General features: G+C 43.2%; 1 protein-coding gene across 1 annotated transcript in view; it reads left to right on the forward strand.

The window, feature by feature from the left end:
- Positions 1–17,733, forward strand: part of VAPB (VAMP associated protein B and C) — a 285,803-nt gene that overhangs the window by 157,355 nt on the left and 110,715 nt on the right. The window contains exon 4 of the mRNA XM_085619302.1: positions 16,459–16,539. Coding sequence (XP_085475428.1) covers positions 16,459–16,539 — 81 coding nt within the window. The remainder of the gene's footprint in view (positions 1–16,458; positions 16,540–17,733) is intronic.

Here is a 17,733-nt window from a genome sequence, read left to right on the forward strand (position 1 = left end):
ACCACTTTAGAGAGTAAGGTTATATCTTACTTTAGCCTCTGCCAAACCTCTGGGGACTGTGGAGTCTGTACACCCTGTACCTATTTGGGAACAGTATATACAGAGCCACTTTCTAACATAGTGTGCATGTGTTTAAATGTCGGTAATCTAAAACTAGACGATATGTGTTGTCAGGTTTCATTACTGTAAACAAAGGATTATTCATGGGCGAGGTGCAAGTCTCAATTACACCTTTGTATTCAAGTTGGTCGAATATTTCTTTGACCTGTCTTTTTGCATCGTTTTTGATAGGAAACTGTCTTTGAGGATTTGGAGTAGATTTTAAATGGGATTTTGTGGTGAGTAGTCTCCACGTCTCACCCTACATGGTTGCGGTATAATGCTGAGCTAGCGCCCACTCCTGTGCGTATGAATGTTTTAAAGATTCTGAAACGAGGTCGGAGAAAGCAGGAAAACTGATGCTTTCACCTTTTGGGCACTCCATCACAAACTCAGGCAGCCAATCTTTTTCTGCTATCAGTATGTCATATCCATATGTTAAGTTCTCCCAAAAGAAACCTTTAACCTTTCTTGAGATGTCCCCCTCTATTTGAAGCGTAATTTCATACAATCTATGCGGGACACTAACTCTGGTATCAGGTGTTTCCACAGTGATGTGTTCATTGATTATTATAACAGAAAATCCTTCAGGTTCTGGCGAGCTATTGTGACTTCTGTCGTGCTGTCTAGCATCTTCAGAGCTCATTCCCCGCTCAGAAGCTCAGTCCTCAGTAACCTGGGCATGTCTAATTTTCAAGCCAGCTACTTTCTTCTTTTTGAAATGAGTGTGAGAAAGTGCCATCTTTCTTGCATGGTATGCCCCCACTTTTTGCTGAATTGCTGATGTACTTTGACTGAGTGTGCCCTGGGCTCCTGCCAATCAGGTGCCCAGGGCCTGTTTTCCTTCCCTAAAACTGCATTGAAGCCTAAACCCAATTGGCATCTCTGGCCCCATGTCAGCCCCTGGTAAATGGTACCCTAGGTACCCATGGCCCTGTGACCAGAGAAGGCCCTTTAGGGCTGCAGCACTTATTGTGCCACGCTTAGAGGCCCTGTACCCTGACACACACACACTGCCTTTGCAGGCTGAGTGTCTTGGTGCAGAACAAAACAAGAGTCGACATGGCACACATCCCTGTGTGCCATGCCCACAAAACACACTGCCCTGGCATACCTCAGTCACCCCTCTAGCTGGGTGTCCTATGCGAGTGTTGTGGGTACAGGTACATGAGCCCTGTACCCCTACCGTACCCAGGTCCATTCCTGGGCACTGTAAGTGCAGTGCTGCCATTAAGAGTATATGGTGCTGGGAGATCGTCATCACGAACTGCACAGCACCATGATGGCTGCACTGAAGACTGAAGTTTGATATCAAACTTCTCAGCACATTAAACCCACACTGATGCCAGTGTGGGATTTAATGTACAATGCATGACAGAGGGCATCTTGGAGATGCCCCCTGAACCTAACCAACAACCAGCATCCTGGCTGAGAGGCTGCCTAGGCTGCCACCCAGCAGACATGTTGCTGGACCCCTGGGTAGAGAGCCATCCGCTCTTGTGGGTCTGCAACAATGCACATCCTGGGCGAGGTGCTAGGTCTCCTCCCCCAGGATGGGCAGGGGAAGCTTCAAAGTCATGCCGCCTTTGTGAGCTTCTCCAGGCCACTTGCTGTACTCAGCAACTGGCCCCTACCGGTTCTGAACCCCACTCTGGCGGGAAGATGGCGGGAAAACCTAAGTGAGGAAAGGGGGAGTGCCAGCTTCTGCCAACCCCACCCCTCAGGTGGGGGAGGCGAGGTGAAGCACAACTCCGGGCTCTCGCCATCTTGAGGCTAGGGAGCCCTACACAATCAGGACTAGGCTCCTGCCCACCTGCCACTGGAGAGTTGCAGGATAGGGGGTGTACCCACCCCAGGGAAGTGACCCATTGGACCCTGACCTCTACCTACCTGTAACACCCCTAAATTTAGTATTTAGGGGCACCCTGAACCTTCCTTCCTCAGATCCCGAATCCGATACAAGAAAGAAGAACAAGAAGAAAGATCTACCGTGCAGCTGCTAACAAGAGGACGACACCAACTGACTTGACCCCAGCCCTACAGGCCTGTCGACCCTCGAACATGCTCCTGCTAAATCCTGGTGTCTCCAGTGGTCAGCAACCTCTAAAACCTTGGAGGACCTGACTGCCTTGCTCATCTAAAAGACTGGGACTCCCAAGAGCAGTGGTTCTGCTCAAAGCAAGCAACACACCCCTGGTGCCAGCCAGGAACCGCGACTCCTGCACACTCTGCACCCCCCCGAGCCCGGCCTGTGCCTGAGTGGACAAAGACCACGAGGACATCCCCCCCGGCGACTGTGACCAAGAATCCAGCACCCAAGGACCCTCCTGACACCTGCAGCCTCAGAACCAGGGACCCCTCCAACCGTGACCAGCAGAGGGTAAGATTTTCTGGCGCCAAAAGGCAACCCCTGCGCCCTGTGGCCCCCTGTGCCCAACTCCTGGGTGCCTACCTAGCCTACAGCTTCCCAACTTACCTCTCAAAGTGGTGGTCGCACCTGAAGAATCTCCGTCCCCGAGCTTGCAGCCTTTGTTCATCTGGTAGCTTCTCCATTGAAATGCATTGTGCGCCCAACGGCTCAAAAGCACCCTGCACCCAGCCGCCCGAGTGCCCCTGGAAGTGCGACCTCTATCCTATCTTACTTCCCCACTTGCCCTGTGTGAGTGACCAGGAGCCCAGCTCCCACAGCTATGTAGCCTGCCTGCTAGCAGCCACCAACCAAAGGTCCCCTGCCCGCCATAGGCTAACATTGGGCCTAACTCTCTCTGCACCCGGCTGCCCCTGGGCCGCTGAGGGTGTAACAACTGTACCTACCTGACCCTTTGAGACCCCTGAGTCTATGCCCAGAACCTTAACTCTGCCAGTCGAGTACTTAGCTGAAAGCCGATAACTCACTTTTTCTCCATAGGGTAACATTGACTGGTTTCACTTGGAAATTTGTCTGTGTCGAGTTTTGAAACTTTAAAATATTCACTAAAAATCAGCCGAACAACGAAAACGAAATTACTCACCTGTTATCAGGAGAGATCCCAGTGCTGGATCTTGGTGCCTAGCACTGACTCTGAGAAGTAATTACAACAGTACTTACCTATAACTTGATTTTCCTCCATAGGATAACATTGCCTGGTTTTTGCCAGAAATTCTGCTAAGTGTCGATTTGTGAAACCTACAAATATTCCTTAAAAATCGCCTTTGTAACAAAAACGATTTCTATCAACTGTTTACAGGAAATGCACCAGCGCTGAATCCAGGATCCAACCCTGAGTAAGAAAATCATACCCAAAGTAATTGAAATTGCATTTACTTAAAAACTCCCATTGAGCTCAATGTTATAATTGTGTTGCCTATTGCAACAACTGTAACTATTACATTTAAAAGTCTACTTATTGAAAGTATACAACTACAGCATTTCATTCTGAGAAAGTATTTTGATACCTACTTGTGGTTCTAAAATAAAACTATATATTTTTATATACAAAACAAATAGCCTAGAGTTCTGTTCTTGAGTGTGTGAGACCATTTGCTGACTGAGTGTGTACAACAAATGCTTTACACTGTCCTCGGATACTGCCTTACTGCTCGACCAAGCTACCACTTTAGAGAGTAAGGTTATATCTAACTTTAGCCTCTGCCAAACCTCTGGGGACTGTGGACTCTGTGCACACTGAACCTTACTTTGGTGCAGTATATAGAGAGCCACTTTCTTACAATGAAGTTTTGCTTTAGGTTGCTCTTCCTGTTTGATAATATAATCTGAAGTACTATTTGTTTCCCTTTTTAGGTCTCGCCTGAGCCAGCGCATGCGCTGCTCTGCAAGACATTTGGTATTGGCGTTTTCAAAGTGCTACCAGACCTCGCTGGCCTAAAGCTTGCGTTCACGCGAGCGTGCACGCGTGCAGCCGCCCTCTGCCTCACTTCGATCACTGATGCGCACGCACCACTCGCGTGCTTACCACAGAATGCGTCCTCGCGATCGCATCACTTTCGCTTTGATCGCGATCGCATCACTTTCGCTTTGATCGCGATCGCATCACTTTCGCTTTGATCGCGATCGCATCACTTTCACTTTGATCGCGATCGCATCACTTTCGCTTTGATCGCATCACTTTCGCTTGTTACTCTACGTCTTGTAGATGCAATCTAGTTTATCGTCCTCATAATCTCAGGACTACGAGAACTAGTCTGGACAAAACTTGAACCGGAGGATGCAACATACACGTAAAGCAAAACTCATGAAAGCTCAGAGCAGCAATCCTGGCTCCTTTTTTCCCAGGTCAGTACAAATAGTTTATTCATATTCGATGCTTTATAATCCTTATTTTGTAATGGGATAAGCCGAACAACAAATTCCAGAATGCAAAGAAAAAACTGTACTTGAAGAGTTATGTGGAACTGGGTAAACTGCGAACTCTGGAGAGCTGCAGTGTCCTCCCTTCTCAGAATGAATGCTGCAATTCTCAGGGTACTGGGGTAAAGAACACCGCTGTAGCTCCTGTGGTGCGGGGGGGGGGGGGCTTGTTTTCCATACTTAAGGGTGGGGGGGGGGGCTCAGCTTGTCGGCTCAAGGGTATAATAAGTATTGCTAAAGTTTTAATGGGGCTGTACTGGGAGTTATCTGTAGAGCTGCTACACTTTTTTAATGGGGCTGTACTGGGAGTACTCTGCAGAACTGAAACATGTTTTAACGGGGGAAACAGTGACTCTTCTCAGCGGGACTGCTCTACTATTAACGGGGGCCGGACTGGGAGCTCTGTGCGGGCTACTCCACTTTTAATGGTGGCTGGGGTTGCACTTGTCTGCAGGGCTGCTGAACTTTTAATGGGGCACTACAGGGAGTTCTCTGCAAGGCTGCTTCACTTTTAATGGGGGCAGTGCCGTGCATTCTCCTCTTCAATATGTGCGGTGTTGGGAGTTAGTTCCCTGCAGCCAGGGCTGCGACACTTCGTATGGAGGCAGCAATGACACTTATCTGCGTGTCTCATACCTCCAGGCGCTGCCAGTCTTGTTCCGGAGGCAGCCGCGCGGGGTGTCCGTGGAGCGCGCAGCTGCTTATCTTGGGTGTCTCCGTCACCCTCACTCGCCGCTCACGCGGCCAGCATGGCTCGCCTCTTCAAAGCGACCCCCTGGTACCTCGTCCTGTGGATGGCGTTCTGCTTCCTGCTGCTGGTGAGTCCAGTCGCCAGAGCTCCCCACACCCCTACCCCTGTTCATTGCTCCCCACATCCTCCCAGCCAGAAAGAACCCCGAGCCACTCTGGCTTCCTACCTCAGGAAGTTGCCCGTACAGCAGTTGAACTTAATACCTCAGGGAGGGATGGATACATGTGTTGAATAAAGAAGATACTTAATTATTCATTTTCCTGTGGATATTTACACAACAGAACCCCGTGGGCGTTTCAGCGCATGGGGCTCCCTGTGCTTAAGGGGTTCTGCGACTCCTCGCCCAAGGGTGTTGCTGCTCTGTGACGCTCCATGCCCCCCAGGAGGGGGGGGGGGTCCTTTCGACCGTCCACTTTGTGTCCTATGTGGGTACCCGTGGGCCATATATCTCAGGTGCTTGTGCCCCAGACGGCCATCTTACGCTTCATCATCTCTTCAGGGGCTCTGTGTCCCACTGGCTCTGCGCTCAAGGGGGGCTGTATAATCACGCGAGGGGACATGTGGGTGTGAAGTTTCCTGCCCTCTTCTTTGGTTAGGGGTGTTTTAGAGGTGGGGGAGCCAATACATTAACAGCTGTAGCTTGGGCAAGGGCTATGGCTTGGCTCTACGATCGAGCCGAGCCGAACCTTGAAACTGTTTGGCATGAATGTAAACCATGCATCAAACAGCACATACAAATATGATAACTCCGAAATTCGGGGAAACATGTATATGTTTAACATGCAGTATTTCACCCTTTTACGTCAATTTCGTTATATTAATGCATTACCTGGCATTTATTAGAAGTGAGAGTTTTTTAACATGAATTTAGGAGCACCTGTGCCATCTCCACAATCCCCTCCCACCCGGATGACAATGCCATTGCCTAGAATCACCCTATTTGGTCAAGTGGGAAAGCCAGGATTGATCCCAGGTTTGCTGGTTTCACATTGTGCTGTTCAGCCATTAGACCGGTATCTCTCTCCTGGTTTAATTTAACGCTGTTTCCATTACTTACTGGTAATTGCATTACTCCAAGTCCAACTCTCGCTTATTTCCATTACGCAGTGAGGCCCCTGTGCCTCGTAAACACAGCCCTAACCAATATAACAAGCATTGGTATAGCCAATAGGTCTCGCCTTTGGGACCTTATACGTTTTTAGTTATCCAGCACAATATCCTTGGTGCAACAACATCAACTGTTGCATGGCTAAACACTTATAAGGTCCCAAAGGCGAGACCTATTGGCTATGCTAATGCTTGTCTTTGGTCGATCTTCTTGCTTTTGTTCTCATCGCCCGTCCCTCTCCACATTTTTTGATGAACCCTAAAAGGAACGTGCATCAGTGTCCTCATACCTGTCAGGTTTCCTAATATCATGATTCCTAAGGTTGTACCTTTTTTCAGAGGACTACAGTCGGGGAGACCCATCTCTTGATCGTGAATTATTTTCTGAATTGTTATTTTTAGAATTTGTGTATTCCCATTTCTTTTTAGAAGAAACGGGTGCTTGCTTTGAGTTGTCCTTGTTGAGGCTACCCGCATTTGTGGCTGCCCTGCTTTGGTTCCCAAATTATCTCTACCTAATGCAGCATAGGTCTCATTGATAATTTTTGGTAGTTCTTGCTCCTTATTTATAGGTGCTAGTTCCCTTAGGCAGCTGTGTATGGCCGCTGCTGCTGCCTCCCCCTTTATGTTGCTCAGCATTATTGTAGAGAGTTGGGCAAAATTACCCATCAGTTTCATCCCCAAGTCCAGGGCAGGTCCTGCCCCGCACTCATTCTGTATCTGTTTCAATACTTCTGGAACGACTGCTATGGAAGGGGTACTGTGTATTCTGATGTAGACAGCAGCAAAAATTGTTCCCCAAGTGGTACAATCCTCAATCAAGGGAACCATCCCCATTGGCAAGCAAATGGTTCGCATTCAGTGTTTTTCCTTCGGACCCGTATGGGGAAATACTGCTTTCAGCTGTGCAATTTTTAGTGCTATTACGACTGAATTTTCTTCTGTTTAGAAGGTATTGCCCCTATTACTGATTTTAGTATCTGAGGGTTAATGGTGGGTGTGGTCTGATGTGGACCAGCTGGAGCATTTCTCGCAGGTTGGACTCTTAATGTTCACATGACAAGCTGGACAATGTGTCTGTATAGCCAGAATATGTCTTTGTATATTGCACAGACCTCCTCCATTGGTAGTGTATCTATCTCTGGATGTGGAGTGTATGTTGCTAAGGCCGGCCAGGTCGCTCCTTTTGTGCTGAGCGGATTGGGTCTCAAGACAGATGTGTGTGGGAGGGCGCCTTTAAACCAGTTTCCGTGTTACTGGTAAGTTAACAGGACTTCAATGTCTTCGTATGGAATGTATTCTTCTGGTGGTTCAACTACAATGTATGTGTGAAACAAGTTATTCTGTGGATCTGCAGGTGGGACTTGAACCCAGGAATAGAATACCTCTGATCCGAACGCCTTGTGTGCCTCAATCACGAAGGTAAAACAGCCACCTGTTGCAGGTACACCACGTTCCAACAGCTTTATAGTTACTGCATGTCTCCAATTCTGTGATGTTAAGAGCGTTTGCAAATTATTCTTCCCTGTTCTCTGAACCACTGCTTGTGGATTCGGTCATTCTCAAATGGAGAAAAAAAAAAGTTCTAGTAACTAAGGGTTTTGCACAGTGTGGGGAACCGTTTACCTTTACAAGCTTGTTAAACCTTCAGCCAATACACACAGTATATTTGCTCATCTGAGGCGGGTTTCCCTTCCCACTTCAGACGTCTCTGAAAATGGTGCGAGTAGAGCTTTCTGAGAAAGCCTGACTGAACGACTCAGATTTTAACTGTTAATATAAGAACCAAACCAACATTGGCGACACCATATCGTGTAGTTAGGAATCCCCAGGACCTGCGTGTTTTGGATGACCTAAAGTGAGGGCTTGGTGTCCCTACCGCTTCTGGACACACCTCCCAGGATATGTCAGCCTTTAGACCAGCTAGCTCTACAGTGCCACGTTTATCTTACAGTGGAGTAGGTAGTTTCAGGTAACCACTGAACAGGACAACCCTGATTCCTCCGGGATCGTGGAAAACTGTACAGTACGTTTCGCTCAGACACTTGTGCTTGCTTTCTCTCCGAAAATACTCAGGATGGCGGTTAGGACGTTTCAATAAGTATTTATTGGTCCAGCAACAGCCTTGTGTAAAACATATGTGCTGCGACAATCTGGAGACAGAAGCATACGAAAGAGATAGCTAATACCTATATTGTAAATAGTAGATACATTTCTACTATAGTGCTAATGAGCTGAACGTAAGCAATACACATAAACATGCGCACCCTAAGTAATTTGCCTAAATTTACCTAGCCGCGATCTGTATGTGTAGCATGTATATGTATGTATGTAGCCAAGAGACCCCTAGGGAAGAACCAGCCCCCTCACCTGATGGTTGAGAATGAAGGACCCCGTCTCTGATTCGAGAAAGACAGCCAGCAAGGGATATCAGACCGCTGCGTGTCTAAGATTCAGCATGCAGGACGCCATGTCAGTTTGGAAGGAATTCTCTAATTTGCAGAGGGAAATGAGGGTCTTGTATACTAGCGTGGTTGTTCTAGGGTTTCTTCTAGAATTGATGTTTTGAAAACAATCATAAATGTTTTTCCTAACAAATGTGATCATGCACAGCTGGCTGTTGGCCAAGGATGAAAAATTGGTGACCCTTATACAGTATAATTATACCATGCTGGAGGACATGTTTATGTACGTCCGGTACAGGGATTATGATAAAGTACTGAGAGCCTGGTGTCCAAGAGACAGGAGCAAGCTACTAGTTAAAAGGTCACCTGTTTTGAATCGTTATCATGTGGATGGGACAAATGTATGTAATAGGGGTATTCATGACAGGACTAGCCTAAAAGACATCACACTCCTGGTTGCTCCAACACATCCGCACCCTCTGAGTCAAATGATTCGGCAGCGACAAGCAAGTCCTACAGGCGTAGTAGAGCAAATTCTACATAATCTGCAGGAGGACTTCAACACAAGACAAACATTTAGATATTCACTGCCACACAGGCTGCATCCCTGCCTGCCCTTCAGGCCCTCCTGCTGCACCTCCGAAACGCCAGATGTCCTTAAAGGAGGCCTTGGACATTCAGATTCCTGTAAAACAACGCAAGAAAGTTAAGGATTCTGACACGGGTGGTCGTGGGGGGTTGATGACACATTTGACACCCCAATGAGTGGCCCATGGGACTCCTTAGAAGTAGACCCACCAGGGGATGTGAAAGAGAAGTCAACTTAAACGTATGAGTGTTAAAAGGGCAGTGTTTCTTCCCGGACCTAACTGAGCCGCATGACCCCTCCGGAACCTCCCACCTTTAGTCGCAATCTTCAGAATCTTTATTCCCCCCATTGAGTCTGGATGCTTGCAGAAGGATCCCCAATCCAAAGAAAAGTTTGGAAAGGTTTGCTGAAGAACTTTGTGAGGATCATCCGAGATCAGAAGAACAGATCAGAAGAGGAGGTTGATTTTTCTTTTTTTCTTTTCTTAATTGTTTTCGAGGCTACACTTTCAGGGGACTCCCTGTTCGGCCTAATGGAGAAGACACCGTTCCAGTTCTGCAAGAATTGTCATAAGTTTTCGCAGAAGGACAATACCTGGTCTGCAACCTCTTTCTACCCGTTGAGCACCGAATCAAAGACTGTAACGCCTGCTCAGTCTTTACATTGAAGGCTTGAAGATGAGAGCGAGACAGAGTGGGATTATGTTTTTTCAGCTAAAGGGGCGTTGTTTCTAAACATTGGTTTTGGTTGGCGTTTATATAGATAACAAGAATGTTTGGTAAATCATTGTTGCCTGGTAGGGAAGAAAAAGCAGCGATACTGGAAAACATCATCAATTCTAGAGATCTCACAGTATGTTCATGATAGAAATATTTGTCATACAAAATTCAATGAAATAGATTTTAAAACGTCTCTGCCAGGAGGCATAGAGAGAAAGGTATTGGATTATTAGGAAAACAGTGGTCAAGAGGCAATAATTTGACTTCATGTCTTTAAGGGTACTAATTTCTGCTGAGTAATTTTATAACAAATGTTTTTTATATCACTGCCCTGTTTTTCTTAATAAGATTTGTTTGAACAGCAGCCCTAGTGTCCAAGATGCAGGTCCCTTTACATCTGGAGACTGACTGGCTATGTCCTAGTTCTGCCTGGCGCTCAGAATTTTGGAAAAAGATTTCTCAAACTGTCTCTGCTACTTGACAGACAATTAGAAATGGATCCAACATATACTCTCTTCTGTTGTTTTTCTAACATTACAAAGTCGGAAGATGCACAAATATTCATAGCCACCTAATTGCAAGATCATTAATAACTATTAACTGGAAGTCATCTCACTCTCCTACTTAAGAGGATTGATTTTTACAAATTAACAAAATTAGTCAATTAGGGAATTTTGGTGGACCTGTATGAATAAATAGTTTTTGGGAAATTATTTTTTCTTTTACTGATTTGTAGTAATTGTCAAAATTATTAAGGTTATACACATTCTGTGATAAATATATGTCCGTCTTGTGTTTGCTACTGGAGCATAGCCTCCTACGACTGGCTGATGTTTCCTTCCACACTCCTACTTGCTCCAAATAGCCACCCCCTGCTCTGTTTGCTCTCTTTGTGGCTGCTTGTGCTCTCTTCCGTGTAATGGTTCTTTGCTCTGTATTAATGTCTCACCTGAAACTGATGCAAAATCCCTATTAAAACAACTAGAGAAATGCATGCGCAGCAAAGTAACAAAATGGTGTGAACAGAAGTCCCTGCGAAAATATGAGGAGGTAGGAAGAGTTCCCCGATGTTACGCTTTCTATTGGCCCCGAGCTTCGAAAACCCAAATCCTAATATGCTGAAGGAATGGGCTACTAATAATCGAACAGCATCAATGAACTTGGTTAAGATCTTAATAAAATATGCACAGACGGGTCATGACGAACTATTAAAAGAAATTGAAAAGATAAATGAACTGGGCAAATTAGAACAAACCCAAGTACATACACAAAACAAGAAAAGAAATCGATGACAGAATAAAAAAACAAGAGGCGAAAATAAAGACAAGCCTATAAATTCGCCAGCGATAAGGCAGATTATGAACTGGGTCAAGTGTTTACATTTTCGCGCAAATATGACAATGTCAAAAGATCAAGATTAGGCAATGCTACCAAACCCACAACAAAGTACAGCAAATATAGAAACCTCGACCTCGGAATTAAGTTCACTAACTAGTGATAATGAATCTGAAGGTGGGAGACCTAATGCGCAAAACATATCAAATGAAGCAAACAAACTAAGTCCTGCAGAAGAATTGATTTTTTTTTTTTTATGGGATCACCGGCAGACACTACGCCCAAGGAATCAGAAAAAAACACCAAACTGCGAAAAAACCAGAGCAAGGCTCAAATGCAGGCGGCTCAAGACCAAAGAAACCACAATGGCGCAGACAATAACAGAAAATAACAATACTGCGGTCAACTTGTCATCAATGACCCTTATCTAAAGCGGAGACACATTTGTTAGCTCTTGGACTTTCTTTTTGCTCCGAGAGAAATTTTTAGCTACGGACGAACAAGAATTGATATATGCAAATACGTACAAAAATTAAAATGAAAAAGTTCTTCATGATCAAAGAAGGTAGCAAACAGCAAGGAGGAGGTGAAAATCAAGAAACAAATGACACAGTAACAGGTGCCAATCTTCAAGTATCGGATGCACACACGTTACTGACCCTACATGATTTAAGTAATGAAACTAACCAAGAACAAAGAGATCTAGTAGAATATGGGTCGACACAAGAGAGACTATCAGCCCTTAATTTAACTCATCCAAGTGCAGGCAGCAGCCCTTTAAAGGTTAAATCTACCTTCTATCCCATGATGTCGAAGGATGCGATTAGATACTTTTCATGACAGATTGACAGAGGATGTTAAAGAACTGTACTGCAAAACCACGCAATGTAAAAAAAAAAAAAAGATTGAAATACAGTAATCTGCAATATGAGAACTTGATTAGGAAACTTAAGAATAATCAAGAGATCTTAACCAAAAAATCTGACAAAGGAGGGAATGTTGTCTGGCCCAGTAAGGAATATATTCAGGAAGCAAAAAAACTCAATAACATTGAATGTTATGAGAAAACTAACATGACTGAATACCCAAAAAGCAACAGATTAAAAAAAAAAAATCTGTATGCATGGAAAAGGCAAGGACTGATTTCCAGTCAGGAACATACATTTCTACAAAATGATGTGCCCGTGATTCCAGCACTATATCTATTCCGAAAATACATAGAGATAATTCCAACACCAGGCATACCCATAATATCTGCCATTGGAGGAGTAAGTGACCATATAAGTCAATTTGCGGACCACTTCCTACAGAGCTTTGTGCAGGCACTCCCTTCATACATAAGGGATTCAAGTGACTTTTTAAATGAAATCCAGCACATACAATGGAATGATGATCTACTTTTAATAACATTGGACATAGAATCACTTCATATGAGCATTGATCACCAGGTGGGACTAACTGCGATTAAGCACTACCTGGATACCGGACCATTGACATTTCACTGTCATAATTTAATGCTTCTTGAGTTGACAAAATGGTGCCTATTCAACAATTTTTGTTATGTTCGATAAAGATCTGTATTTGCAAAAACGTGGAGTAGCAATGGGGGCCTGTTCCTCCCCCAACTATGCGTGCTTGCACTTAGGCTGGTGGGAGGAACAGGTCCTAAGAGGAACATATGCTAAAACTTTCACCACCCATGTATTGAATTGGCTACGATTCATAGACTACGTGTTCCTAGTATGGAAGGGGAATTGCCAGAGTGCTGAGATTTTTATTTCAGAAATCAACACCAATAATCACAATCTTAAATTTACATCAGATATTAGTCAGCAGAGCGTAGCCTTTCTAGACACTACAATATATGTGAGTGGTGACAGGCTTGAATCTACCTTGCATAGGAAACCCACAGCAGGTAATGCTACATTACATGCAAGGAGTTCACATCCTAACCACCTTATCAGGATTAGCCCCATTGGGGAACTCCTTAGATTGAAGAGAATTTGTAGCACTAGAGATGAGTTCGAAACTTTTTCTCATGACACAATATTGAAATTTAGAGAACGAGGTTACAGTGAGGCCATTTTAAAGGAAGCCTGTGAGAAAGCAGACCTTGTATCTAGGGAAACCTCATTAATAAGCAAGAAGAATAAGACGATAACAGATCCTAAGTCCAACATTACTGTTCATGACAAAGAAAGTGCTGCCCCACGTTTAATCACAACGTATAGTAGACAGAGGCAATTGAAAGCCATTATCAATAAAAATTGGCCTATATACTAATGAGACACGGTACTTGCTCCTTCTTTGACCACTAAACCAACAGTGACCTTCAGACGAGCAGTGTCCATGAGGTCACAATTGGTAAAAAAAAAAAATAGCCCAGAAATAATATTGAGGACAACGTGGCTCCAACCAAAACAGGGCTTTTTTAAATGCACGTCGTGCCGAGCCTTCATATTTGGTACCTATAAAACCAATTATGAAACACATTTTAGTTCAAAAAGTATACCCATCAAGGGCCACAATTCGTGCCGCACTGAATATGCATGTATGTTCTTACATGCACGTGTGGCCTGAACTACTTTGGCAGTACCAAGTTGCAGGTACATGTACGCATACTGCAGCATTTAAGGGCAATTGTAAATAACGACAGTACCTATCCGGTTGCACATCATTTCAAGAAGGAGCACGACAATCTTGAATATTATGTGATAAATGCAATTCCAAAACTGAGGCGAGGGGGCAACAGAGAGCGCATGCTGAGGCAATTAGGAACTCGCATGTTTATTGAATTTGACAGTAAGGCCCCCAGAGGACTCAATAATACGGAGGACCTGCACGACTTCCTATAATCAGGTAATTGGGTGCATCCTTTATAATCAGTATATAAACTAGCATTAGCAGCATAGTTGGTTAAAAGCTCACTCCGAAACTAAGATAGGATATGAGGTTATCAGCCGTCTTAGAATTATTTCTTTTTCTGAACTGTTTTAAAAAAAAAAAAAAACACATGTAAAAAATACCCAGAAAAATGATTGTATAGATGTGTATATTATATATGAGCAAATTTGCACTCTTAATGTATTGTACAGCACAATGCACTTTATTTAGCAATTTTTGCACATAACTAGTTAGTATAGCACAATGCACTTTAGGAGGTAGTTAGGAGGAAAGACATCTTATACGTTCAAAGTAGATCATAGATCTAAAGCGGATAAGGGGAACTTGCATATATGTTGAAACAAATTACTAAAGTTTTAATACTGTTGGAAAAGCGATAAAACAATGACCAGTTTCGTAAAGCTTTTAATCTTGCATTCATGCAGATATAATAAATGAGTACTGTGATAAATTTGGGAATGCATTTTAAGAGATACCTCGTGTATGGATTTCAGATTACCATTTTATGATATATTTATATAGTGATATTTATATGTCTATTCATCTATAATATAGCTATTGAACTTGCTATGGCAACATATGTTTACACTGAGGATAAAATGCACTTTACGATTTTATTTTTGCGTGTGAAGAGTCATGAGCCAAAGTTTGTAAAATTATGATATTTGTGAAATACACTATTCAAGTGTCGGCTGACATTTTAAATATAGAAGACAAGATAAAGTATTGTTTTTTTAAAACATAGTGTATAAGTTTGCCAATAGTCTTTTCTCTATGTTTGAGGTCATTTGACACAGTTGGGAAAGAGAGAAAAAAAATATTATAAAAAGCCTCCCTGCAAAGCAGTCTTTATGTAAGATGTGATCAAGGTGGTTTCTCCGACCGAAACGCGTCATGACATTACGGAGGGTAAAATAAAGACTATTCGCACAAGCAACAAGGATTTCGTGCAGTCCTTATCGCCGCATGGAGGTTAAGGATCGGTCTTTGGTTGAAATATGTGTATTTATATATATCCTGCTGCACAGCAGCCGCGCTACCAAACAGCATGGTTATATATTGTTGGCAAAGCCTGGTGATCTTATAGGTGAGATCTATTGGCTTTGCTAATGCTTGTTCCACGTTTCTAATATCTTTGGGGATATAATTCTGATGGTGGGTTCTTGCACTGCTTCTAAAGTGTTTCAATTGTTTTTGATTGTGTTATGATGCCAGTGCCTTTAAGTCACCATTTGTCATCAGCCTAGATATGGGCTTTGCCTATGTTGTTGCTGGTGACGACCACCCCATTGCCTTGTGAGGTAGCCATAAGGCTAGCAAAGCCCCATACTGATATTTCTACTTTTGTGGAGATTTCCAGCAAATCCATTGCACAAAATTCTGCTAACCCTCCCTGGCACCTGACAATGCTCCTTAAGATTATGTGCTATTATGGTATAGGTACGTCCAAAAATTACAAAACACCTGTAATAGGCGCACTGTCCCTGTTTGTGTCCAGTGAATCTTTTTAAAGTTGTGCCGCGATGCAAGCAAGGACCGTGCACCCGATCTGTAATACTGGCCCAGGTGTTTTGATTGATTACCTTAATGTCCATTTAACAAAGGAGGTTGTAAAAAATGTTTGTCCTTCCTTTCAAAAGCACTACTAGAATTTGCTTTTGAATCAGGTAGTTCATTTTCCCGTTTTTTTGTGCTGATTTTCTATCCACAGTGGAGCAATCTACATCTATTCGATGTTCTTGCCCATTTCAAGCTAGAGAATTATTGAGTTTGGTCTAGTCTTTTATGGTGAAAGCTGCAACATCAGTCTCTTAAGCAAAAAAAAGAATGTGAAAACATTTAAACCTTTTTCCTTTTTGTGTGTTTTTGCAATGAAGTAACACTTTAAAATACTGAATTAAGAGGTTGTAATAACTAAATAAAGTTACTATGATTTAAGAGCATTCTTGAAATGCCAGTTTACCTCAGATAATTTTACTTGGGTCCTCTAGGATCTCCATGAATACAAACTACAGTTAGAGGTAAGAAACATTTCTTCATTGAAACATTTGTCACAGATGTGCTTCCAATTCTAGAAGTAATAATTTACCTTGTTTTCAACAGCTAGTGTTATGTTAGTAGTGCTATTCTGTTTTTTAAAGAAATGTATTCATCCTGTGATAAACGGTGCGTTTACCTTCATGCCATTTACTTTTTTCTAGTGGAAAGAGGCAAAACCAGACGATCTAATGGATTCTAAACTTCGATGTGTGTTTGAGCTCCCTTCAGAGAACGAGAAGCCTGTAAGTACCTTAGCGTGAGCAGTATTATGAATTTGCATGCTCTACATTGAACGTATCTTTTGTGACCTCCTGTTACGTTGCAAGGGATTGTAAGGTCAGAATTGAGACCTCTCAGCATTCACACAACACCACCATGAATCAAGCCTCAATTAAAAAGCATCGTATGATGGGTGTTTTAGGCATTGATACCAGGGAGAGAACATTACTTGAGTTGGGCTGGTTCTTATCAATAATACAATTCAAACTGTGTTGTTTAGCTGACAAAGTTGTACTCGCATGAAAACAATTCATCATATTTAACACAAGTGCTCACAATCTCTGATCGATGAAGAGATACAAGAAGAAGAAATTCTCTACAATTGGAGGTATGCAAATTCAGTACTACAGGAACCCAAAATCAATATCTCACAGGTGCTGCGTCATCGGTCTGAAGTAGATTACCCACATCAAGAAAAGGCCTTATCTCTAGAGTACAGAAAATATCTCAAAACTGACTTCTTTTGACAGTTTCTAAACTAATTCCAGCAGTTAATTGGCACATTCCACTGTGTAACTGTCAGCCTTCCCTAGTCATACCCACTTGCTTAATCTTGGTTATGGTGTGATGTGTAAATTTCTTTCGATGGAATACATACAGTTGCAACATAATTAGACTGCTTGTTGCTGGCATTATACTTTTACATCAGCAAAAAAAAAAAACTTTCTAGAGAGGGAATATAACCAGGTTGCCCTCCACTCAAGGAATTTATACAAAAATAACCTGGTTAAACAGAACACTTTATAGTCGTAACTTATATTAAGCGAGTATTATGTACTCCTAGGTATGGCCATCCTAAATTATCTAGTCATGCCTACCTCTTAGTATTCCTCATTTAAAAACGATCAACCATCCACAGCTAATCTCACACCCATGAAAGATTTTTTTTTTTTAGAAGTCCGAAAGTGCCTCACGTAAGCACCATTCAAGGAGCTACTGGTTGGTACTCACCAGTTTGCTTGTTGTGTCCTCATCGACAACTTACTTGACAGAAAAGAAAGGAGTGAGACCTAACTCTTAGGTTCGTATGAAGTGGTGAGAAAATAATGTGTAAATGATTGTCATCTATCAAACGTCTAAGCCCCATAATGTGGAATAAAGTTGAATAAATGTCCTAATTAAAAGTGAGTTGTGAACAACTATTCCACACATTCTTA

This window comes from Triturus cristatus, chromosome 7 (assembly GCF_964204655.1).
Source record: "Triturus cristatus chromosome 7, aTriCri1.1, whole genome shotgun sequence".
In the NCBI taxonomy this organism is placed as follows: Eukaryota; Metazoa; Chordata; class Amphibia; order Caudata; family Salamandridae; genus Triturus; species Triturus cristatus.